The 27,997-nt window shown below is 37.0% G+C and overlaps 1 protein-coding gene across 4 annotated transcripts in view; it reads right to left on the reverse strand.

Moving 5' to 3' along the window:
- Positions 1–27,997, reverse strand: part of LOC131038838 (uncharacterized) — a 107,084-nt gene that overhangs the window by 29,471 nt on the left and 49,616 nt on the right. For 2 of the 4 annotated variants that reach the window (XM_057971567.2, XM_057971426.2), the window contains exon 2: positions 16,171–16,217. In XM_057971567.2, the coding sequence (XP_057827550.1) occupies positions 16,171–16,217 (47 nt within the window). Of the gene's footprint in view, positions 1–16,170; positions 16,221–27,997 lie in introns of all 4 variants that reach the window. The other 2 variants (XM_057971636.2, XM_057971502.2) reach the window with 1 other exon arrangement.

Raw genomic sequence — 27,997 nt, forward strand, 5'->3', positions numbered from 1 at the left:
GGGGGAAATGCACGAGCTTCTATTTCAAACACCCTCCTTTCTTTCTTACCTTGCAAACACGAGATTTTGAGCAAAATAGCGCGATTCTTTCTCAGAAGGCTTTGCGCTTTGAGGGATTTGCACGACTTTGGTTTAGGGCCGAATTTCAATCCTTTTTACAAAGTAAACTTGGCCCATAGGATGAAAATCACGATTTTTATATGAACTATGCAAGTTTATTAGCAAGGCATCGAACCCCCCCCCTTTTTTTAAATGCCCTCATGAAATTCGGGATTTTGAAGGGAAAAGAGCGAACTTTAACCCCTTACGAATTCAGTCTCTTGTCCTAAAATGTGCGACTTTTTTTTTTTTTGTTTTACTTTGCTCGCCAAACTTCGACTATTTAGCCTAAAATAGGGGATTTTAATTTTACGTTGAGCGTTGCTTCGTGTTGGGTGCGAATCTATTAAGGGAGCTTGGCAATATTCTCACGTTGGAAGGAGACTGGGATTCTCAAGGAAAAATACGCGATTTTAAGATGCCCTCCACATTTAACTTGCAAACTCGGGATTTTAGACTAGAATGTGTGACTTTGCTCAACTTGGCTCGACAATTTTAGCAAAAATGAGCGAACTCTAGACGCATGATTTGGCTTTGGAATGAATCTCAGGGTTTAAGGATGAAATGCAAATGTGATTTCAAATCTTGGGCTTCTATCTCACGAAGTAGACAAAGGGCGAAACTAGGGGTCCCTTGTCTTAGACGAGGTGTGAGTGTAGAAGGCACAACAAGTATTTTAACACTTTATTCAATTTGTAATTCCAAAAAGGGCTTTTTGGATATAACTTAAAGTATTTTTTAAATACTTGAAGGTAAAGCAAACTAAATAGGAAAAAAGAAATAGAGGGCCCAAAGTGGGCACTTGAGAGGTCAACGCTCACATCAACATATCCATTTTTATCATTTTGATTATTCCTTTCAATTTGGGGTGTGAAGAATTCAAGGATGGAAACCCTTATGTTGGAGATCCAAACGACAAAAACCCTCTTTGTTTTCTATTGTTGGATTTGGGGATGAAAACCCTTATATTAATTGAGGCAATTCTACTCAAAAGTTGCATTTAGGCCATTGATTGCAGTTGCTCGATTCACATTTGCAAGTAAATTGTGTGGTATTCAAATTAGCATTTTTTCTAATTTTCAGTTATTATTGTTGAATTTAGCATTCATGCATCATCAATCAGCATTAAGTGCTTTCCCAGCAGTATATTTTATTTTATTTGTTGACCAGCATACGCCTAGTTTTATTCCCAGCCACACCCCATATAAGAAGAGAATTGGTTTAAGGCTGGCACAACCTTATAGCTTTGGAGTGCAGCTTGTGGAAATTAGATAGCAACCTTAAAAATATATTTTGGGAGCTCCCATACACTTTCTAGACAGAATTTAAAATGCTGAAATAGTGGTTGCAGATTATTGAAAGTACCACCATAATATTCTGTGATAACTGGAATTTGCCCATAACTGGGTAATTAGCATAATCTTGTTGATAATATTTTAGAAATTCTGATTTTTCTGACATAAGAAAAAATGCTAGTACTTTCTCATATTGGCCAACATTAAAGAAGATTTAATATTGCACAAATAATGCAATTTGGATGCATAGGATTTCCAAATATTCTAATTGTCAGATCTGAACATAACAATCAGTGTTTACATCCGTTGTTCCTTTAAACATCTGTTATAGATCTACTATCACACTTGGTTATTTTTGGCATGTAAGATTCAGGTCTGCTGATAAAGTTAATTAATATTGCATTTTAGGGTTTTTCCAAAGTACATATCAGCTTGTGAGGGTTTAAATTTGTTTTTTGGAGATGCACATATGCTCGACAAGGGTTTACAATTAACATTCATCGCTGATCAACATTAATCTCAGTCACATTTTGCAATCTACAATTGGGCATTTGGTTGTCATTCATCATTTCAGCTTGCTCATTGTTGAAATTTCATCTATTTCCTAAGGTTGTCCAATTGGGGACATTACAGTCTAAACCCAAAAGGAATGCCATGTATATCTTGCTGGCAATTTGACTTCCTCAACAATGAATTTGAAGCAATTAGATGTCTACTTCACTATAGGAAAAAATAGAAAGATGCATTAGAATGCTCAGGCTTCCAAACATTTTTCCCTCCATACCAAGCATCATGGCGATTCAACCACCAGGGATCACATCACCACCCTTTCATAAACCTACTCCATCTCACTTAAATGCCTAGCGAGTTGCTTAGGAAAAAGAATTTATTGCTGAAGTAAAATTGGCAATCGTTCCAACCTCTTTCAAGGCCCTACTTAGGGAACAAATGTCTGACTTATATTTATGATGGTCAAAGACTTTTTGTATAACCTTTCTCTATTGGTCATCCTATTAACCACTAGAATAGCTATGTTTTGCATTTTGTTGGTTGTATTTTATATGTCAACTACTGAAAAGCTATTGTGTGAAGCTTGTCGTATCTAGAAAGGCCACCTGATTTCTCTATAAAGATGAACTTGAAGTGTTATCGTTTCCTTTTTTAAGCTAGTTACATCCGATGGCCTTTTTGATCCTTGGTTCTTGTTTGCTTTTAAGGGGCAAAGGCTTTATGTAATATTCCCATGTCAATAATATGAAACTCTTTTATCAAAAAAAAGTGCAGGGCTTGAAACAAAATTTGCAATTATATTATCTCAGCCATAGTTGAAAAACTTGGACTTGGCAATGACTCGCCAAACACAAAATATTTACAAAACTCGAGGAAAAACTCGGCAACTTTATCGAACATTTGAAAGTATATTTTTTTAAATATTCTTCAAAAACACACATATATATAAATTTAATGTCATTAAATTTATTTTTTAATTATATTAGAATAAAAATATATTAATAGAAAACTATTTAAGTCATAATAGTATTAATTTAACATCATAGTATTAAAAATTCATGTCTCATAGTTCTAATTTTACATTTAAATACATTGGGTTTTTATATCTGCGAGTCTTTCTGCGAGTGACTTGGCTGAGCAAATGACCCGCGAGTACTCGCGAGTCCTACAAGTACTCGCAGAGTTTTTAAACTATGATCTCAGCAACTCCCCCCAAGATTTTTTTTAATAGCCGATAGTGGCATGCTGTGATGATTAAGTTGTGGTGTTGTTGTTCTTGAAATCAAGGTTCAAAGTTCAAACCTCATTAGGGTGGTATTGTTGAATGTTTAAATGGGGATGAGGTCTCCCATTTGTGAGCTCACTCGTTCTGAAAGATCCCTGATGGATCTCTTTTACCAATCTGCTGTAATTTTTATTTATTTAAATTGATTTTTCCTGCTTATTAATATTTTCTTTTAGAAATAGACAGAAGTTGCAGAAGGGTTGAATTCTTTTTGTATTTTGATGATTTTTCAACAAGTAAATAATGAAGTACAAGTACATGAACAAAGTACTGAAAATGAAGTTCATATACAGCCAAAACAAATTCGATTCAAGGCAGATTTCTGAATATAAAATCAAATATTTGACCAGATGAAGATTTCCAATAATTTCAGGAAGATTACAATCAGGAATAATTCCAACCTGGATGCTGAAAGAGTAACATAACTAGGAATGAAGTTGTGGCAAGATTCCAGCCCTCCAAGTGCTGCACGCGGGAAGGAAAGTGGCTGCCAGGTACAGCCGTACGGCTGCCAAGTACACCCAACTGGTTAGAAACCCCAAACCCCACGCTGAACTCTGTCAGAATTGCTGAACCTCCAGAAAGAATGCCGTACAATCTCCAAGATGCTAATAGCTGCAAACAAATCCAAACCACTGTATTGGGGGCTACGTCCCAAACAGGCAAGGCATTGGGGTTGGCGTCCCAGATGCTGAAAAGCTCTTCCAGAGCCAAATCTCAAATCCAAGATGTAAAATGTGTAAAAGATAATAAGAATTAGGTCTCAACTTCCTTATAACACCTTCCCACTAAGCTCAAACCCTAAAAGTGACTCAATGGGGTGTTTAGGGTTAAAATGTTATATTTCTCATTTTAAGTTGTCAAGTGCATAGAAAATGACCTTTTTTCAAATATAAAGAAATCCGTTCACCGAAAGGATCTGAGTCAAAAGAGAAATATTTAGAAAAGTCCAAGACCTTTCCAACGAGCTATCACACCAAGGGATACGCATCCAGATGAGGCCAAAAACCCCTTATCACTCCAAAATGGCTATAAACATAGCCTTATTTAAATAATTAAACGCTAACTTAAGAAATATTTAAATATATTAAAAATATATCCCAAATAGCTGTAGAAGGCTCAAATGACTCCAAAAACCTAAAACGGAATTTGCCACCTGTCTGTGACTGAAGTCGGAAATCATGGATCAACTGGCAGTCTCATCCCTAAAATCTAGGGATGCTCCTAGAAACTAGGAAACACACCCAAATCTCCTGAAACTGAAACCATCTAAAAGGTCATGAATAACCTCACGACTGGCAACTGTCACGACCTCCTAAAATTTAGGGATACCCCCTAAAATCTAGGAACTGCTCCAAACTGGCTCCAAACTGCCTGTAAAGCCAAAATCCAATCACTATATGCACTGAATGAGTCCCAATCAACCTCTGCTAGCCTACGAGACTCCAATGATAGGCCAACTCCTCCGTCTCCGATGTCCACTCTAGAAAGGGGACATGACACGTTCATAGCTCCGAGTTAAAAGCATTTACTCCTTTTAAAAAAATATGTTTTTTAATATCTAAGTTTGTGCCAATTACATACTGATCAGCACACACTTCCATTGAGAAGAGGGGTGGGGGATCAGTATAAGACAATTTTTACTTTTTCAAACTAACAACCACAATAATGTCAATTACACTTTATTCACATAAGATCTAACAATTAAGAGACACAAGGAGAACACAACGTGGAAACCCCTTCAAGAGAAAACCACAACAAAATATTGCTTATAAAACTATTTTACAAACTTCGTAGGCACCAACTTACTGGAGACACCAATCCCCTTTTAAATAAAATAATTTGTAGACACCAACCCACTAGAGACACCAGTCCCCACAACTGAGAACAAACTCAATAAGAGACACCAACCTCTCCAATATGAGGCACCAAGCTCAATCACAACAAAGTCTTCGTTTAAATCTAACCAATCTCAAATATTCCTTTAAATCTAATATAAATCACCTTTATGAACTTAGTAATACCTTTATTCTTCTTCTTCTAAACCTTAGTAGGTTCTTTCTTTTGCTTACCCATCCATGGTTTCCTCCTTTCTCTGTTTAAGTTCTATGAGACAACTTCTACAAAATCTTGCTTTATGCTCACAGTTGTTGCATTTGTTGCGTGACATTATAATCTACTAATGGAGCAAATGAGCTTTAGTTCCTATTTGTCCACCCATAAGAATTTCAATTTTTGTTTTGACCATAATATATCTCAAATGTGCTCTACAATTTCCCGCCTTTTGACCAAAGTGATTGCATGAATAGCAATAACCATTAAAAGAATTTTGGAACTCGCTCATGTGCGCCTTCCTTGGAGGAAAGGACTTTCTGAATTCATCATTAATATCCTTTGGAGGAGTGTTTGTTTTCTGTGGGACTTGATTTTCCTTCTTGCTTTCCTTCTTTAATGGGACTCTTGAGAGCATCTGCATAGCCTTTTGGCTTTTCTCCATTTATTTTCTTTGAGGATTGTGTAGCTTTTAATCTTGACCTTCCCAATAGCCAATACCAGTCTTATTGTAAGTTGGCCTTTGGCTATTGTTAGTATCATCTAACATTTCTGTACTCTTCTCATTCTTCAAGCTTTTGTTCAATTGAGCATTTGTTCTCTTTGATTCCTTCCTTAAGGAAACAATTTCTGACTCTAGCATTTTGCAATTTTCCTTTTGCTTCTCACTTCTTCCTCCATTCTTTTTGCCTCCTCAATTTGAGTTTTCAGATTGATAAGCATTTTATCCAAGTCCTCAAGGCTTTGTGATAATTTTGCCTTAGATTCACATTCCTCTTGAAGTTGTAACTACTACAAAATTTTCTTTCTAAGTTTCTTTATTTCACTTAGAATGCAAATTAGTTCTTCAAGTTAGAGTGAAAATTAGTTCTTCGAGATCTACGTCTCCTTCATCTTTGTCATATTATTCTTCTTCTAAATCCATCTCTACTATTTCTTTTGTAATATGCAGCCTTATTTTGGTACTAATTTTGCAACTTTCTAACTAACTACTTAATGAACTAATCGTCAGCAATAATGACAAACACTTGCACTCATTGATTGTTTGCCATATTTTGCATTTTGTCCACATGAGCATTTTGTTAAAACAGTTCATATGCAGGTGTTTTTAGAAAAAAAAATTCTATGTCCTTGATATATTGTTGTTTGTAGTTTGATATAAGTAAATTGCAAATACATTGGTCTGCAAATTATAATTCAAATTGCAAACCATAACAAATTATTCCCTTGGAATTATTAAGAAACATTTTACTTCATTTGCTGTACAACATAAACCAAAGAAGCAAACTTACAATCTATTCATAAACATTGACCTGTTTCAAGTGTATCAGCAAATCTGCTAGAATAATCCCTGTTTACTCCTCATGTATGCCCAAAAGTGGTCAATTCAACATATTAGATAGCCACGTACCTAAATGGATTGCTAAGAACTTGGAAAGTTGTGTCCCAAGCTCGCCAAGTGTAATGTCCCCTTTTCCAGGTGACATGAGATGAGCAGGGGTTGACCTACCATTCAAGTTCCTGTAGGTCAATGACATGGTTAGGGGACTCATTCTGAGGCTCATGGAGCTTTGCAGGGGCTCTATGAGCAATTTTGGACCTTCAGACAACAGTTCTTATTTTTTAGGGAGAACTGACAGTTGACTGAATGACCACCTGGGGGACCAAGGAGTAGAGCAGGATCCGTTTGAGCAGTTACAGGTGTTTGGAGAGAGGTTCCTACTTTTTAGGGCGTTGTGGCAGTTTCCATATTTGAGGTTCCACGGGACCATACCATGGTTTCAGTTTCAAGAAGATTGGGTGTGTTTCCTAGTTTCTAGGAGCATCCCTAGATTTTAGGGATGGGACAGCTAGTTGGCCCATCTTGTCCGGCATCAGTCACAGATAGGTGACAAAGTCAGATTCATGTTTGGTTGATTATTTTGGGCTATTATGGGATCTATGGAAATATTTTAATATATTTAAATATTTCCTAAGTTAACGATTAAATAAATTAAAATAAGGCTATGTATATAGCCATTTTGGAGTAATAAGGGGTTTTTTGCTTCATCTGGTTTGATATGCCTATGCGTTATAGCTCGTTGGAAAGGTCTTGAACTTTGTTACATGATTCTCACCTCCCGGAGTCTTTTTGGATGCTTGAAGCTATTTATTCGCAATAAAGTGATATTTTTCTATAGTTTGACGCCATAACTGGGAAAGTGTCACTTTAATTATAAAGCGCAAGCTTTATTATTCTTTAGGGTTCGACTTGCAAAGGGAAAGGAGGTATAAGGAGATGGAAACCTAATTGATAGCATCTTTGATCATTTTTGAACTTGCGAATTTGGGAATTGCTCTGGAAGAGTGATTTTGGTCTGGGACGCAAACCCCAGGTCTGAGCTTGCTCGAACGTAGCCCTCAGCAGGAGTTGACAGTGGATTTATCCAGGATTGCACAAAGATTGTCAGAGGTAGAAGACAAATCTTCTTGACCTGAAGATTCAGCGTGCATATTGGGGGTTTCAACAGAGCGGCTGGTCTATTTCAGCTGGCACGTGATTTGCAGCAGCTTCCACGCCTCCTTTGCAACCACGCCTTGTTTGTATGTTGGCTTGAAGGGTTGTATTCAGCTTATTTGGTCTTCCTTGTTCGTTGCCAGTAATATTCCTCCATCTGGCTTCAATCCAAATTGAGAACAGCTCCAAATAAATGTATGGATTCTTGCTGAATACAAAACTAGGTTATTTGCCTGGTATGATTTGCAATATTTACAGATTGCTTAAGTGTTCTTACATATGAACATTGTTTACTGTTTTATTTCACAGTTGTTTCTATTTATCAATTACTTTACTTATAACATCAAAACCCAAAAAGAAACAATCCCTTTTTGCAACTTTTGTCTATTCTATAAGATCATCGGAAAATTACAAAAATATAGTATGTTTAATTAAGAATTTACAGCAGCAACAACAAAAGGATCCATTTGGGATCTTTCAGTGGTATTAGAGCATAATGTTGCTAGCTTGTGGGGTGGTAATTGCATTCACTTGGTGTGATTGGATTTGGTTTTCAGTTGGACATAAAAAGAATCATCATGACAGGGTTATGTAAAAATAAATAAGCAGGAAGGGAATTTGATCAAAAACCTTCAAAGAGTTCAAGACACACTAGAGGTACAACTACATCTAAAAGTACAAGGAGGCCCCCTATTAAAACATTCAATGATATAGTCATAAGCAACTATCATGGGTATTGCTCCCTTCCAAAAAAGCTACAGGATATGCTTACCTTCACCCAATTTATGGGTATTCCAGATGAAGCTGAAGATGCCATGAATTCATATCACCTGCAAATAAAAAGAGAAGAACTGATTGACTCATCCCTAAATGAGGTTTGTAAAAATCTCTATGAGGAATTTGATGAACATGCTACAAGGGATGAAGTGGTACCTATGAATGTTGAAAACATGTCACAAAGGTATGGCAACCATTCTGATTTTTATAAAAGTAGTCCTTCATATGAACACAATGATGATTGAAAGGTCATGGCACATGAGGAGGAAGTTGTAGGAGGGATTCCTACAGTTGGCACGCAATATATGAGTGTTAAACAAGAGGGATGCAAGGGGAAAACAAGCCATAACAGCCCTGACTTTTATGACAGCAGTCTTGCTACTGAGCATAATCAAGATTTCAATGCTTTGGTGCATGAGGATGATGATTGTGAGGGGTCATCTCATGCAAACACTCATTGTTTGGGTGTTACTGATGCTTTTGATATTGAAGATACATGTCATAATGAGTCTGATTTTTCAAATCAGACCTTAGAAGATGGGAACAATACAGAAAATGTGCCTAATGGTAATGGTCCCGAAGAGAGTTTGATGGATGTGTGTTAGTCTATCTTGATAGGGGAGGTGTATGTTGAACTTGGCAAATCAGCAGCCTCTAGCATGTCATTTGAGCCACCCCACGAGGTTCATAACAAAAGTGATATAACTTCTCTTCCTCAAGATATGGCAGCCTTTGGTCAAGAAGAGAATAATGATTTGCATTCTAGACTTGAAGGTACACATGGTGCAATCATGGGTTATGATAATGTGAATAATACAATCCATCATAAATCAGATTTTGTGCATTTTGGGACAGCTGATATAGAGCAATCTCAGAGGATGAATGAAGGATGGTTGGCAAGAGCCAAACAAGCCAAGTTGATAGCTCATCAGGCCAAGCTTCAACTTCAACACATTCATGATACTCATCACCATATTGGTAAGGAGGAACACGAGCTATCTAATTCTGATTTTTCAGCTGATATTGGTTATTTTTTACATGGTGGTGATGGAATTGATAATGAGGCTCATAGTGGACCAGCCACTAATGAGTTATCCTTTATTGGCATAGAAGGTGTTCCCAATGCACCTTTCATTTTGTCACCTCTTTCATATGATAAGGCAGCATTGTACTTATTGATTGGTGACTCAGTTTTCTTAGATTTGACAGTCGGCTATGAAGATCAGCATGTAAGGGACTTCATTTGTTACATGGCTCAACAAAACATTTACTTAGCAACCTTTAATGTAGGCATATTAATTTGTGGAAATATAGGTAAAGTTACAACAACTGTTTGGAGGTCTTGGAAAAGTATTCAACACACTTGTTGGAAATTGGCTCATCGATGGATTCATATCAGCATTGATGGTTGGTAGTACTTGGGGCTTCAATTGGAGTGAAGTTCTTAGTTGGTTAGATGATATTCAGGTTCACAGCAGCAGTATAATGAGTATTGACATGATGGTTGGATATGAAAGTGCAAAGATTTGCGATCCTGGTATTGACATGTGTGGTGTATTTCTTCAGTGCATCCATGATGAGTTGTTTCACTTTGGGTATAAAAATGTTTATATCAGAGTAGTGCAGCGGTTGGGTGAAGCAAAGTTTATCAGATTGATATGGGATCCAATGAATTGGTTTTCAGCGTGTAGGTGAAGATTGCTTGAGGGCAAGCAATCTTCGGGAAGGGAAGATTGTAATGTCCCCTTTTCTAGGTGACATGAGATGAGCAGGGGTTGACCTACTATTCGAGTTCCCATAGGTCAATGACATGGTTAGGGGATTCATTCTGAGGGTCATGGAGCTTTGTAGGGGCTCTATGAGCAATTTTGGACCTTCAGACGACAGTTCCTATTTTTTAGGGAGAACTGGCAGTTGACTGAATGACCACTTGGGGGACCAAGGAGTAGAGCAGGATCCTTTTGAGCAGTTACAGGTGTTTGGAGAGAGGTTCCTACTTTTTAGGGCGATTCCCTACTTTTTAGGAGGTTGTGGCAGTTTCCATATTTGAGGTTCCACGAGACCATACCATGGTTTCAGTTTCAAGAAGATTGGGGGTGTTTTCTAGTTTGTAGGAGCATCCCTAGATTTTAGGGATGGGACTGCCAGTTGGCCCATCTTGTCTGGCATCAGTCACAGACAGGTGACAAAGTCAGATTCATGTTTGGTTGGTTATTTTGGGCTATTATTGGATCTATGGAAATATTTTAATATATTTAAATATTTCCTAAGTTAGCGATTAAATAAATTAAAATAAGGCTATGTATATAGCCATTTCGGAGTAATAAGGGGTTTTTGGCTTCATTTGGTTTGATATGCCTATGTGTTATAGCTCATTGGAAAGGTCTTGAACTTTGCTACATGATTCTCACCTCCCGGAGTCTTTTTGGATGCTTGAAGCTATTTATTCGCAATAAAGTGATATTTTTCTATAGTTTGACATCATAATTGGGAAAGTGTCACTTTAATTATAAAGCGCAAGCTTTATTATTCTTTAGGGTTCGACTTGCAAAGGGAAAGGAGTTATAAGGAGATGAAAACCTAATTGATAGCATCTTTGATCATTTTTGAAACTTGCGAATTTGGGAATTTCTCTGGAAGAGTGATTTTGGTCTGGGACGCAAACCCCAGGTCTGAGCTTGCTGGGACGTAGCCCTCAACAGGAGTTGACAATGGATTTATCCAGGATTGCACAGAGATTGTTAGAGGCAGAAGACACATCTTCTTGACCTGAAGATTCAGCGTGCATATTGGGGGTTTCAACAGGGCGGCTAGTCTATTTCAGTTGGCACGTGATTTGCAGCAGCTTCCACGCCTCCTTTGCAACCACGCCTTGTTTGTATGTTGGCTTGAAGGGTTGTATTCAGCTTATTTGGTCTTCCTTGTTCGTTGCCAGTAATATTCCTCCATCTGACTTCAATCTAGATTGAGAACAGATCCAAATAAATGTATGGATTCTTGCTGAATACAAAACTCGATTATTTGGCTGGTGTGATTTGCGGTATTTTCAGATTGCTTAAGTGTTCTTACATATGAACATTGTTTACTGTTTTATTTCACAGTTGTTGCTATTTATCAATTACTTACTTATAACATCAAAACCCAAAAAGAAACAATCCCTTTCTGCAACTTCTGTCTATTCTATAAGATCATCGGAAAATTACAAAAATATAGTATGTTTAATTAAGAATTTACAGCAGCAACAACAAAAGGATCCATTTGGGATCTTTCACCAAGATACAGGAAACTCTCCACGTCACCCTACTTGAAGGAATCGCTACCAAATTATGTTTGCAAGCTATAGGAAATGATCACACCAAACCAGGAATATATCCAAAGGTCTTCCAGATTGATCAACTAGCTTAATTGGCTACACCAACCACCAATAAGGAGGATAGCATCTAGTTAGTGAGACAAAGCTCAGGCTACCATACTGTAATATCCCTTGGTAAATCTGACCCTGTTGTGATGGTTTGAGCTCCAAGGAATATCATCAAACACTTGTCTTGCAAACTTTGTACTTGTTCTTTGTTTCAGTTTGTTTTGTTTTGTTTTGATGATTGCCAATGATGACCAAATGCTTCAAAAAAAAGAATGTAAATAAGCTTAACAAATAACAAAGATGCAATTCAAGACTTCTCTTTTGGATTTCCAATGGCTTATGAAGATCGAAAATGATTGTAACTAATTCCTACAGCCAATAAGCATTTCTACAAACACTTGGCATGCATACTAGTGATTCAATATAAACTGAAATGAGTAACTACAGCATAGGCATTTCATCAAACAGTTATTGTGCATCCTTGTAACTCCTTATTTTCGAATGCCAAAGCCAAGTACAATCTGCCGAGCTAAATGATGTTAATATATAATGAGAAACCCGGAATGTAATGGCAGTTTGCTGTTGAAAATACTTGATGGTGCGCCTGCTGGTAAAGAGTTCTTCAACATATAACATTCACCAAGGCTGCACTAGCTGTGGCGTCCACCACGATGAACAGAGAGGCACATTTTCATAGGCATTTAGGTTTGTTGAAAGACAAGCCTAAACCTGGAGATGAATTCTACAGGCTGCAGCAACAATAAGATTTGGACATGAAACTTCAATCTGATCTATAATGGCTGCAATAATGAATATTCAGGTCTGCAGTTGATTAACCTTTATTGCTCCTCAAACCCTTGATAAAATCCTTCACTTAGGCACAAATTGGACTTCTAAATGAAGCCCACACTACGGCAACAATCTCAACTGGTATCTCACAGCCTCAAAATTGTACAAACACTGGAGAGTTTTTGTTCTCCAGTGGCTGAAGATGTTTGATAATCTGCAGAAACCCTTGGTCTCTCACAAATCCCAAAGCACTTGATAAAAGACAAAGTCGAATAGTCATACCATAATGAGTTCAATTTGCCTAGAAGCCCTTTTAATACTTCTCTGAGTGGCTCGACCCCAAAAGCAATTAGATAACATTTAAATGTTATTTTAATATTTACTTCATGGACTTAGGAAGATAATATTAATCTTGGAAACTTTTCCAATGAGTATTAATTACTCATGACCCTCAAAATGGCCCCACTTTATTATAAAGTCAATTTATCTTTTATAATATAACTTAAATAATTAAACATCATTAAAGACCATTAAAATATTAATACCTCATTTAAATACTCATTATTTTGACGAGCCGTTAGAACCAGGGAGTCAACCACTGCATCCACTACACATCCATCTGCCTTACTAAAAATAGTGAGGTTGATCATTCAATTTGAGATTTACCTTCTCTAGCACATGTTGAAAACTTAAACCCCAGTTTAGGAGGGAAAATGGACAAGAGCAAAACAGTAGAAAGCATAATGCAGTTGGCATTTCAATTACGAAAGAAAATACATTCAAACATTGCAATGACAGTAAAGACATGTCATGCAAGATGAAAGTTCCAAATTTTAAGCCCATATGGGCAGCTAACGACTCTTAGGTCATTTACCTCTCCTAACCTAGGGAATTAATTGTATACTCTGTTAACTTATGCAATAATTTATGAGAAAGATTAATCAAAAACTTGTGACAAGAATTATTGCTGACAACAAAAATAATGTAAAACAATTGTGTGGCCAACAATCTCTATGTGAGTACAGATATGGTTCATTGTAAGTTAAACCTACTTGTTCCTAGACCTATGTCCTAGATCCTCAAGTTGCAGCCAAGAAGGGTGTTGATTATTGTCAGCACGTTTAACGTGCTTGCAATGTTAAAACCTTAGCCAAGGTGGTGCTGCATAATGCAAGCTACCATTAGATCACTAGAACCAGATACACCTCTAGTCAGAAGTGTCATACTAGTTGGGAGATACCCATAGTGTATGACCGACTAGATTGTTTAGGTTCTAAACACCAAGTCTTAGATGGCATGAGTTCAACTTCCTATTACCTCCCTGCGAAGGGTCGGGCCAATCCAATCAGATATGGCACGGGGGACTAGTAAGTCCGTGGTTGGGCGGAAAAGCGCCCTGATGATACTTTCCCTCCTCATTGATTTGTTGATAAAGTTATGAAAGTTCAAAATGTTAGCATCTGGAGAAATGTACTTTCTAAACCCTTTCCTTTCATTTAAATTGAAATGTTTAAAATTACATTCATATCTACTGTTCTTGCTTATAGCATAGATCATTGTTTAATGCAAGTTTCAGTTAAGATCTAGTTTCATTTCAGTTATTTGATTGTTTCAAAAAAAAAAATATAGTGCTTCTTTCTTTACGTTTTAAAGTTGCAAAGTTGATGTTTTAAATGCTTTATTTCATTTCAGCATGTTACATGATTCAGGTTTTTGAAGCATTTGCTGCTTGTGGGTAATGATTCAAAGCCTTCATTATAACTGACGTCCGTGTTAGAGCAGTTTTTTATACCATTTTGCTTGGTCTTGATTTAATTCTGCTAAATCGCACCTCTGGCTGGCTGTTGAGTTTTAAGAAGACATCAATAATTGTGGTAGGGGTTTTTGACTTGTTTGGAGTTATACTGGGCTATTTCAAAGAGAATTCAGATTAAATACATTTCCAGTAAACTGGACTTGCAGATATATGAAGACTTTTTGAAGATACCTTGCATCATCATATTCTCCAGGCGACTTCTTGTGTTCCTCAAAGGCTACAGCAGTGATACATTGTTAATGATTGAAGTATTTAATGCTGTTTCAGAAATTTGATACACTGATGCTATTCAAAAACTGAAGATTAATGCTATTTTCTGAGTTCTGGGTATTGTTTGGCAGTTTATATTTGCATCAAGTGAAATCTGGGCACTTATTGCTGCAATCTGATTGTTTGGGTTAGATTTCAATTTATTCTTCTCGCACAGGAAGCTACAGCAGTCAACAAAGAGGCTAATCTCCTATATTGCTGCACTACAAAGAAAGAACTTCATGGTCGATACTCATCTTGTTCTGCTGCTGCTATTGACAAGTGAAACCTTTGTAATCGGACGTGCAATAAATTGACGAGTGATCAATCTTCAATGATTACAATTGAATCATTCTGTGGAAGCTTTCAACAAGGTACTTTGAAAGGTTGATTGAATCCTTTGCTTTCCTATTTACAATCTTGAGTTTGTTGTTTCGTATATTTTGATATGGTTCAAAAATGAATGCATCCTGTCTTTCAATTCATGCAAAAGGAAGCTCATTCAAACTGGCAAAAAACACATTGACATTGGTAAACAAACTGGTTCCATTTGACAAAAAACACTATAACCTTGGCAATTAAAATTTTTAAAAAATGGGGGTTGAACACTTCGCTGGATAGGGTTTCAACTGAGCCAGCTAATGTAATTATTAATAGTTTGACACTTAAATTTAAAAAATGAGCTTATTGATTTGACTTTTGATATTTTCAATTACAGAAGTGGTGCAATAACACATGAACAATTCTGTTTTATAGGTACAATAGAAATTTCAATCAGAGGTGAAAATAAATCATCAGCTGGCATAACAACTGTTAGGAAGCATCTTATGCTAACCATAAAAGCTTTCTCATCAAGTGTTTCCAAATGACATGAATTTTTCTAGCCGTCAATTGATCTCCTGAAACAGAAAACTAATCAAAAAGGACAACAACTACTGCAGCCAACAAGCAATAATAGGGTATATCCCTGTGAATACCAATTAGTTAAAGCATCAATCTACACAACACATAAATTTGTGGACTCAAAATAAGACCTGTGATTCAAATTAATTATAGGAATGGTATTCATCTCTATGGTGTACATATTGTATGCTGATATAAAACCTATTTTGGAAGCTTGGAATATCTATTTAAATTCAAGAAATTAACTTGATACAATTCTTAGTGCAACAAAACAAATCCTTTCATTCGAGCTAAAGAATAGGAGAATAATTCCGTCAAACTACATCCCAAGAGATTAAAAAATGCGGCAACCAAAACTGTAAACAATATGGGGATATTGAAATTAGCCAACCAGAAGAAACAAGTATCAAAACTTCATGTGGAAAAAAAAGACAAACTGAAAGTGTTCTACTGTTTTTTCTGGGAGAAAATTTCCTTCTAGTCTTTACTTTTCTAAATCCAAAATTTCAGTTCAGATTCTTGAATAAGAGAACTTACTATACGTTTTCTGAACTCGATACCTGCAATTACAAAAGGTGCAACTCCTGCTGCAAGAAGAAACACCCTTAAAGTCTCAAAACATTTCTCTTATAAATTTCAAATAATATAGACTAGTTTTGATATTGTAGTAAAAAATAGATCAATTACCAACTAGGAGAAGTAAAATATGCTGATTATGTGACAAAAGTGATTTCTGCTATCATGCTGAATTACAAAAAAAAAATTGAATGGGGAAGAATGATAACTATGGGAGAGTAAAAACCATAATGAAACTCTTGTTAGAAAAATAAGTCTTATCATACCTTGATCTAACATGTGGCTGTCTGATGACTGAATTTTATGATACAAACACATTCATAGCCTTGACCAACTTCAACTCTGCTCTAAAGATATCACTTTGGATCTGTTAGGTTTGTTTCAATGAGCCCCCCCAAAAAGGCCTGCCAAGCTTAGATGCTAAAGGAAATAGCACTGCTAAACATTATATTCTTTTTGACATTGGCTTGCTCTCTTAGATTGAAGAGTTTCTGCAGTTGCTTATAAGTCTTGATCAGTTGCCTTTAATTATGGTTTCAAGCTGTTGCCAAATATTTGTCTCAGCAACAGTTGGAGATTATTGCTTAATTGTATTGTCAACTTGAAAGTAGTCCATCCTCAATCGTTGGTGCTCTGAAATATTGAGCTGAGAATACTTCTGGACGGGATCAGTATACTTTTGAGCTTACAGACCATACACACCCTAGAAACCTTCCCTATTTAGTATTTACCCTAGTGTCTGCATACAAATTTGGGGCATAGGAGAGCAAGGTTGGAGATAGATGAGCAGTTTGACAAAGCTCTGAATGATTTTATGCCAGTCTATCAGTTGGATAGCATGCCACATAGTTCAAAAACTTGTAGATAACCTGTAGATTGCAATTTTTTGCTAGTCGTAGCCTAAGTCACCAAGTTCGAATTCAAATTCGAAGTTTGACAGCTTTGAAATTCGAATGAAGTTCGATGAGGAAAAAATTCAAAATGTATAAAATTCAAATTAAATTCGTCATATGTAATTTTTTTAAATTTTTAATAAATATATGTAATATATCTATAAAATTGCCTAAATAGTTTAACATTGATAAATAGATTTGAAATCATTTACAAAAAGATGACACATTTATAAAATATAAACCATAGGAAACATGCTTTCACGATTACAAAGATGTTCTTTTGTCAAAAAGGTACAATAACAATCAAAGACTTCAGAACTTTAAAATAACTCTAAGTCATCAAGAACACTTGGCTGGGATGCCAAATCATCATTATTTGTATCACTACTCAGTTCATCATCTGCAAAGTCAGGCTCATCTGCATCTGGCTCAAGAGTTTGTTCTAAAGAAGTGGTATTTGCTGATTTGTTCATCAGCAGTTTCAAATTGCTGCGAACATAGACAAGATCTCCCAACTTTCTAGTCAACAATTTGTTCCTCTTTTTGGAATGGATGTGGTCAAAGCAACTTCAGTTCCTCTATTGTATTGCAGTTCAAGAGCTGATGATCCATAAGCGATCCACCATCTATATCCAGGCATACGTCGCGAGTCATATTTGGCTTCTGCCCCTCCAAACATCCCTTCTCCTCTCTTGTATTGCCAACTTTGATCTTTGATTAGTGCTGCAATTTTTGGATCTGGTGCATACCTGCTAATGGCTTGGTAAAGCCCTGCCATGATTTCATTATCACCCCTTCTATCAATAGCAAACAACTTAGGCTCCAAAAAGCAAGCTGCATGTAAAGGTCTGTGCATCATTTTCCATCTGCAATCAACTGTCTCCCATATCTACATATATTCTGCTTCTTCATTATTTAGTGCTTTTTGAATAGATTCCTTACACCGGTCCATGCTTTCATAAAGCATGTCAAGGCAAGGAGTGTCACCATCAACCATACGAAGCACATCAACAATTGGTTCACATACAAGCAAAACTTTTGCTGCACTTTCCCAAAAAATGTTGTTTAGGATGATTTGCTCTATGTTCTTCCCCTTAGGGCCTTTAGAAAGCACTGAAATTTCCCACTGATTGGAACAAATAATAGATCTCAAAGCTACTTTTTCTTCAACCACTCTTTTCAAAGTGATATAATATGAAGCAAATCTTGTTTCACAAGGCCTCAACAATTCCTTTGATGCATGCTACCTATAAATACTCAATGTGAGACGATGATTCCGTATGAAATTTGCAATTGCTCTCCCTCTATGAATAGCTTCGTTTACCCATGGGAATTTAGCCAAGTCATGAAGCAAAAAATCGAGACAATGGGCTGCACATGGGCTCCAATATATCTATGGGTACTTCTCTACAACCAACCTCCCAGCTCCCAAACAATTTGCTGCACTATCAGTTACCACTTGAACCACATTTTCCACCCCTACTTCAAGAATGGCTTCCTCTAATATTTGAAAAATATACTATGAAGTTTTCTTGTGGTTCATGGTGTCAATGACTTTCAAAAACACAACACCTTCAGGACAAGACACCAAAACATTAATCAATGGCCTTTGACACATATCTGACCATCCATCACTCAATATAGTGCAACCTGTTTCCTTCCAAGTGGCTTTGACATCAACTAATTTTTCAATCACTCTATCTTTTGACCTCTGCAAAAGAGTTGTCCTGATAGCCTCTGAACCTAGGGGTGTGTACCCTTTGCCAAACTCTGCAATTTTTTGAACTGCATTACGGAAATGAGGATTTCTCGCAACATTGAATGGAATAGCACTTGTGTAAATCAAATCAGCAACTGCATCATCCACTTGTTGTTTCTCTACTGGTTTCCAAAAGTTGTTCAGTGTTCCACTCTATTTTGATCAAAGAAACGGTACTCGGACTCAGCTCAGACTCGGAGTCGGACTCGGTTGGACTCAGGAAAGTGAAAAACTCACGAAATTTAGAGATTTTTAAAGATTTAAAACTTGTTTCAGGCACCCTTTATTGAATACACCTTAAAGACACAATAACATCATCAAACTCGGCTCATTTGATTACATACACAAGTATACATCAATCACATAAGCATAAACGCAAATTGTAGCTGAAGGAAATAACAAACATAGATATATAAATATTGTCAAATGTATACAATATTACAAAACTCATGGAATAAAAAATCCATGTCATCATCATCAAATCTTTCATACAAATACCAAAGGTAAATACAACTACAAGCCTATGGCTCAGAGGAGCCAGCACGGCTGCACCCTCCGGCCTCGGCCCCCTGCGAAGGCGTCTAATGTAGGTCCTGGATGATTCGACAGCCATAGCCGCTCATCGTGACACCATGCCATGCTCACCAACATCAAGAACATCCGTGTCACTATCTGCCCCTGAATCTCCTATCTGTGCTCGTGCTCTTCGCTCCTCCTCTGCCATGGCTACAGTCTTAGGCTCTATATCTACCTGGTCGATCCAATCAGTGTCAAACTCGGAGGTTAAATTTTACCTACTTCTATCGACGCAGTTTCCCCCCATATTTTTTAACGGGGGTTTGGAGGCAGCACCCCCAAGGTGGAGTCAACGGGCAGCGCCCCTTGACCCCACCTTATTTAATAAAGGCGTTGGGTGTTATTTTTCTATTGGCTGACATGTAACTCTAATTTTTCTCATTCTCAGGCGGAGGTTGTAGTGAACAAAGACGAGACCATTCATTTTAAAAAAACTTTTTAAAATGTTTTTTATTTGTAATTTTACGTAACCCAACCAGTAGCCGAGTTTCAGGCATTGGACTCGCCGAGTTTGGCGAGTCTGGTGAGTTTGCTCGCCAGACTCGGATGAGTCCGAGTCCTAGACACTCGGCGAGCATGTCTCGGACTCGCCGAGTCTGGCGATTTTCGTTTCTCTGGTTTTGATACACTCACCGGTTTGGATTGCACAGAAGAGGAAGACATGACAGATGTGAATCTAGATATATCTCCTTCAATTCTCTGTTTCTTTTGTGCCTTCTTCATTTTGCCTACTGTTGAAGCAGCCAACTCTTTCTCTAGAATAGCTTTAAGTTCGGGAGTCGCACCTATACATGCTTGAACACCTCCACCTGGACCCCCTGTATTAGCAAGGAAGTGGTCCCTAAGCCTTTTTAAAGTTCCAATCATAGTTCCCTCACATAGGTTACATTTGATGTGAGTTCCATTTCGGGTCACATGCTTCCATGTCTCAGAAGTTGATTTAGGAGGAGCCATTAAATGAAAATCTACATGTTTGGAAAGAAAAATTAAAAAACACACTACATTTATTTCAACCTTTCAAAATAGAAATACTTTTAAGTTTTAACAATTTCACAAATGACCTCTTAAAAATATATAATATTAAACAATATAATAAAAAACTATTAATATAAATTATAAATTATATAATAATAATATTAAACAACATTATAAAATATAAACATTATAAAGTATAAACTATTAATTTATTAAACATTATAAATAAATAAATGTGTATTATATGTATTTTGTAATTGTTGTCAGGAATAATCATTATGTTATGTTGTCATATTATGTTTATGTTGTCGTCGGTAATAATGAGTTACGGCAGTCAGTCAGTTAGTCGTCCCGAAGGGCAGTTGGACGCGACGGTTGGTCGCACCCCTTCGGGTATTATATATTGCATACCGTTCCTTCTTAGTATCATCATGATAGTCGTATCTGGGTTATAAGCACTTGATGTACATGGACTGTTGAATTAATACAGAGACTGGTTATTTAATATAATTCCATTATGTTCTGTGCATTTACTTTCTGCATTTAATCGTTTACCCGTATGTGGCAAACAGTAATATTATATTGTATAATATAATAATAATATTAGTATATTATTAAACCTAAAAAAAATTTAAAAAAATAAAAATATATAATATAAAATTAAAAACTATTAATATAAAATTATAAATTATATAATAATAATATTCAACAACATTATAAACATTATAAATAAATAAATGTGTATTATGTGTATTTTATAATATTATATAATATAATAAATATAATAATAAATCTAAAACAAATTAATTATAATGTTGTTTAATATTGTTTAATTATTAAACCTAAAAAAAATTTTAAAAAGAAAGAGGAGAAGTCGAAGCCTACCTGTGTAGGTCGGGACTCGGGAGCGGTTGTGCAGATCGAGACTCGAGAGACGTCCGTCTGCAATGGTGGCGGTCTGGTGAGCGACATCGGGTAGCAACTGTGGGCGACAACGAGTAGCAAATAGCAATGGCAACGTCGGGTAGCAATGGCAACTCCCGTGACTGTAATAGAAATGGAAACCCGTGACTGCAACTCCGTCCGTGGCCACCCGTATTTATTAATAAACCTCGACGAAACCCTAAAACGCAAGAGAAAAAAACGCTTTTCGTCATCCCTAAATTTTTATTCAAATTTAATTGAATTTTTTAGGGTTTTTATAGAATATTTCAAGTCCGGCGAATTTCGAACTTCAAGGTTGAAATTCGGCCGAACCTGGTGACTTAGGTCGTAGCAACAAGTTCAGCTCACTTACAATGTCAATTTTTGACTTCCAGGCCAAATTTCTCCCAAATGCAAAGAAATTGAAAGTTCTGTTTGAAAAATTTACCCATAAGGTCTTTATATAAAGGAAAAAGAAAGAAAAAAATTTGGGCCAGTTTTCACTCCATCCGAGCAATTGTCCTGTTGCAATCCTCTCTTTGAGCTGATCATTTTGACGCAACTACAGAAGCCCTGTTTGGTCAACCCAGACCATTTTTTACATCTTCCAACCACCTATCCCATTTTACTATATAACTCTGCTAACCCTTCTGGTAACCAAGGTGTTCACTATGATTGGTGGCCACAAATCCCAGGAACAACCAAAGCTTTCTTTAGAATCTGTATCTGATCAAGTCCTCCAGTAGTCTGATGTGTTGGTATGTATAGCAAAGCTAAACATGATTGGTGATATGGACAATCAGTTAGTGCATCCTTACTGCCATGCTCACAACCATCATCAACAAGCTCAACATTTCACATTCAAATATGGGTCAACATTCTAACACTAAGGATTTTCCAATTCCCAAAATCTTGGCCAGTCCCAATGAGCTCCTAAACTGGGCTTTTGAAAATTTGATGGCAAAGACCCTACCAACTACAATCCACCAAATTCCCACTGATCAAAAGCTCTCTATAGCTTCTTTCCACTTGGAGAATGAAACCATTCAATGATTTTGATGGTTGGGAAAATCTCAACTATTTCTCCATGGGCAAACTTTCATAAGGAAGTCCTCAATTGCTTTGATCCAACTGCATATGAGGACTTCATAGGAGAACTCAACAAAATTGTGCCAAACACATTCAATTCAGAAATTTGAAACAGAATTTGAGAAACAAGGTAATCCAACAAGTGGCCTTGATTAAAAAAGAGTTCAAAAGTTGTTTTATTAGTCATCTCAAACAAGATATCTGGTCTGAAACCCAAATGTTCAAGCCACCCACACTTAAATATGCTCTTGATTTAACTTGCTTAGTGTTGTGACATTTTCACACATTGTTCCATTGCAAATGGGGACCCCCACTTTTTGCTTAGCTTAGGTGTCTTAGTTAGGTCATCTTAGCCTGGCAATAGTTGTAATCGTTAACATTTGCTAGTGAGAGAGGATACGTCTTGTGAATGTCAGGGTTGAACATTGGTAAAGGTTGCTAATGTTGTCAAAAGTTGTCAAGTTGCTAGGAGTCAAGATGTCCAAGATGAATGCGAAGCATCATAAGGAATTCCAAACATCATGAAGGAAGTAATTAAGTATTCCGAAGTTGAAAGTAGAAAATCATCATCAAGGAGAAGAATTTTACAAGATGAAGAAAGTGCAATTACAAAAAGGAGGACAAACACAAGCAAAAGGATGACAAGTTCAAGCATCAAGATATTCAATGAATAGCAACAAAGATTAGGAGACTTTGCAATTACCTTGAGTTTCCTTCGGAAATCCAAGGTTACAATCAATACAACAAGGAAGGATCAAAAGGAATTACTTCACAAGCAAAAGGCTCTACATCCAAATAGGCCACAAGGATAGACATCAGTTACACATAAGAACACCCCTACATCGAGGCGAGGCATTCAAATCAGTGTTACTAAGACGATCAAGGTCAAATGCACTATGAACAAAGGGTTCTACATCAAGCATAGGTATTGCTAGGTCTACATCAAACATAATCAAGATGAAAGAAATAATAAGGAGGTGAATTCCCAAATGACAAGAAAATTATCAAGCTAGATAGTTTCAGAAGAATTGAGCAAAGTTAGAAGAATGCATGAAAATCATCAAAATGTGGCACCAAATCACTCCCAAAAACTAAAATCGAAATTTTCCCAACTATGGCGCCATACTAAAATTCTGAAAATATTGTTAATGGCAGCCCGGATCTGCAGCAATGGAGGTTTGGAACAGAAAGTAAAAAAGGAAGAAAAATAGCCCAAGTCTCCAAACACAAAATCGCCACTTTTCACCAAAAATTGCCAAATTTGGAAAAAATTGCCAAACTTGGAAAATCGAAATTTCTGGAACTGGTCTTTAATGGCAGCAAGGGGAATAGATCAGCAAGCTGGAAAAAATGGAGGAGAAAAGAACTCTCAACCAAACACTTCACTTCAATCACTTGCTAAAATTCACCCAACTTGGAGAAAATTCGCCTTTCATGGAGACACCTGGCAGATTTAATAATAAAATAATACTAAGGCTCCTCTCTTATACTTGCTTTTACCTCTTACTTTCACCACACAAGCAGTGTGGGATAAAACACTTGCTTAAATACTTGCTTGGTGAAAACCTAACTTGCTTCTAGAAGGTTAAAATATTAAATGATTATTGCAAGTTATTAAATTTTGCTTTTAAAATTTTAAATAATCATTAATAATTATTTAAAAGCAAAGAAACGGGACTCGGACTCGGCAAGGCCAACTCGGACTCGGACTCGAGACTCGGCGTCAGACTCGGCTCCAAACTCGGCTGGACTCGGGAAAGTGAAAAACTCAAGAAATTTAGAGATTTTTAAAGATTTAAAGCTTGTTTCAGGCACCCTTTATTGAATACACCTTAAAGACACAATAACATCATCAAACTCGGCTCATTTGATTACATACACAAGTATACATCAATCACATAAGCATAAACGCAAATTGTAGCTGAAGGAAATAACAAACATAGATATATAAATATCGTCAAATGTATACAATATTACAAAACTCATAGAATAAAAAATCCATGTCATCAAATGTTTCATACAAATACCAAAGGTAAATACAACTACAAGCCTATGGCTCAGAGGAGCCTGCACCCTCCGGTCTTGACCCCCTGTGAAGGCGTCTAAGGTAGGTCCTGGATGATTCAACAACCATAGCCGCTCCTCGTGACACCATGCCATGCTCACCAACATCAAGAACATCTGTGTCACTATCTGCCTCTAAATCTCCTGTCTATGCTCGTGCTCTCCGCTCCTCCTCTACCATGGCTACAGCCTCACCTCTATATCTACCTGGTCGATCCAATCAGTGTCAGACCCGGAACTTAAATTTTCCCTACTTCTATCAACGCAGTTTCCCCCCATATTTTTTGACGGGGGTTTGGGGGCAACGCCCCCAAGGTGGGGTCAAGGGGCAGCGCCCCTTGCGTGCTCCCTGTCGCAATACAGGGCGGGGTCGAGGGGCAGCGCCCCGCGAGGCCAAAAAAACTTATTATTTAATAAAGGTGTCGGGTGTTATTTTTCTATTGGCTGACATGTTATAACCCTAATTTTTCTCATTCTCAGGCAAAGGTTGTAGTGAACAAAGACGATACCATTCATTTAAAAAAAACTTTTTAAAATGTTTTTTTTTTGTCATTTTAGTAACCCAACCAGTAGCCGAGTTTGAGGCTTGGGACTCGCCGAGTTTGGCGAGTTTGCTCACCAAACTCGGACGAGTCCGAGTCCGAGCCCCAGAGACTCGGCGAGAATGACTCGGACTCAGACTCGCCGAGTTTAGGCGAGTCCGAGCGAGTCCCGTTTCTCTGTTTAAAAGCAATTAAAATGGGGCTTATTTATTAAAATATTGCAATTTAAGTCCAAATTAAGCCTCCAGAGGAAAATCGACTTGGGTTGGGATTGAAAAATCCCTTTGAAAATTATTAAAATGTCAAAATTTGCCCCATAAGGGAAAATCGATGGCAGTCTAGATTGAAAAATCCACACTCCAAACTCAATTAACTTGGAAAAATCCTACCTGGTGGAATTTTGACCTCAGTCTGGATGAAAATCCAGACTCAAAACTCTTCAAAATACTCCCAATGGAAAATCGATCTCTGTCTAGATGAAAATCTGGACAAAAATACTCTCAGGGGAAAATCGATCTCTATCTGGATGAAAATTTGGACGAAAATCCACACTTAGTTGTCACAAAAACCCTGGTGGAAAATCGACCCAGGTATGGAATCATCCTCAACGTTGTCCGCACTCCAGTCCGCACTCCTGGTGGAAAATCGATGGCAGTCTGAATAAATCCTGACACTTAGCCAAATTTTAGCACTCCCAAGGGAAAATCGATTTGAGTATGGATAAACAGTGGGGGAAAATAGTAGCCAGCATGGATTCTAGGGGAAACCCATGTGTAGTGTGGATTTTGAGTGGGGGAATGGGTTGGGTAGTCTAGAATGTGAGAGGAAAAGCACCTCTAGCATGGAATTTGACCCTCTAACCCTTGGAATGAGGATTTCCCTTAGGATTTTATCATTTTAACCACTCGAAATCACTTAGAGACTTTAAATTTAGACTGGACTTAGGCTAATTTTCCAAAAATATGAGCAAAACGCTAGGAAAATATTGGAATAAAGTGCAAAATCAATTAAAATAATACCTTAGGAGCGAGAAAACAACTCCAAAAGGTCTGTGAATACCTTGGCACTTTAAAATCACTGATGCACGTGTTTAAAAACACGTTAACGCTCAAAAAGGTTAAACACTTGGACAAAATTTAGGATCATTAAAATATTAACGTTTGCAACTTGATTCTAACACTTCAAAAACCCTAGATGACACTAGGCATGATCAAAACTCTGAGACTCGGGCACGGGAAACACAAAATTGCCCACCAAGCAGCCAAAACCCTAACCTAACAACGCAGAAAGCCGGCAAAGAGGGGGTCCCCGTTAGCAATGGGGCGATGTGTGAAAAGGTCACAACAGGTCCCAAAGATGAGTTGAAGAGGCTAAGTTCATTTGTATTAGAGGAATTCAAGAAGATGAAAATCAGTCTGCCTTTGATTGAGTTGATGAAAATTCATGAAATCAGAGAAACAATCTTTGGTAATGTAACTGAAGTTGTTGCACCGAGAATCCCTTCGCCAAATACAGTAAACAAAGGAATAGTCAATACTCCTACTAATACCAATGTTGTATCATCCAATGTTCCACAACAACCTCCAAATTTTGTAGGCATGATACATACATCAGTTGAAAACCAAGAGAACATTACACCAAAAGAGGTCCTTATGGACATAGATATATTTCAAGAAGAAATTTTGGCAAATGAATTACCACAAACCTCACAAAAGGGAGATTTTCCCTTCAAGGCGCAGGAAGAGAAACAAGAAAAAAACCAAGTAGTTTTCTACCAACGTAAGGATGAACCTGCTCCATTCTTGTTGTCAGTAAGAATATTTGGCAAGATGTTGCACAATTGCCTAGTAGATTCTGGTGCCTCCAGCAATGTAATGCCACTAGCCGTTTGTCAAAAGTTAGGACTTGTCTCGACAAGGACTAATAAGAAAGTTACACAGCTAGATAAGATTGAGGTACTGTTGACGTGTATTTTGTACACAGCCTAACACAGAATAAAATACCCAAGGGTACCTTATCCTCTCTTGAATAAAGCCTCTGATTGCTAAAGATGTCGCGAAAAAAGATCAATCAGGATGATTCCAAGGTTCTTTGATGTAGGGTCTCTACGTGTGGATAAGCACCAGTGGTCGTTGTGAATGCTGTTTCATCAAGGGGCCTTACGTTTCCGAATTGCAGAATTTTCTAAATTTAACAAGTTCTCAAAAAAGATCAAAAGGTAAGGTTTGCAAGAGATATATTCTAATCTAATCCTAAGAATAACTCAATGTGGGCTAGACTTGGTAAGATTTTACCAATTTCAGTATTGCCAAGGAATTACAACTTTACTGGAATTGATGTGATCTTCTAAGGTGAATAATGATTTTTCGAATCATTAAGAATTATAGATACTACCATGAAGATACATATCAATAGTTCAATAATGATTGAAGGTTCAAGCCATCCAAATATCTCCAGTTGACCACACAAGGCGTCCTTACAATCAGTAAGAAGCTAGTGGTTTGGAACGTGAATTTCACCAAAGATCAAGCCCAACACTTAGTCCTTCAAACTTAAATACTATTTCGACTGAGAAAGATTCAAGAAAGTAAACAACCATGAAGATAGCCAAGAGAATTGCAACAAAACACCATAACTTCAATATTTTATTGATCTCAAAGCCAACATAGACAACAATCGCTTGAAATTCTTTCTCCAATGCTCAATCTTGCTACAAAATAACTTTCTTCTCTCAAAAAAGTTCTAATCTTCTAACTTCTAATTGCAAATCATCTAATCTCTAATGACAAAATGAAAATGAGTGAGGGTATATATAGCATCCTCAATTACAATGGACGGCCTAGATCAAAAGAAGATCAACGGCTGAGATTATGACACCTAAACCCTAATTAGGGTTTATTACAAAAAGTCCCCTTTTTATTGAACAATATTAAATGCATAGCCAAATATTTAATTGGCACAAAAAT

Source organism: Cryptomeria japonica, chromosome 9 (assembly GCF_030272615.1).
Source record: "Cryptomeria japonica chromosome 9, Sugi_1.0, whole genome shotgun sequence".
Classification (NCBI taxonomy): domain Eukaryota; kingdom Viridiplantae; phylum Streptophyta; class Pinopsida; order Cupressales; family Cupressaceae; genus Cryptomeria; species Cryptomeria japonica.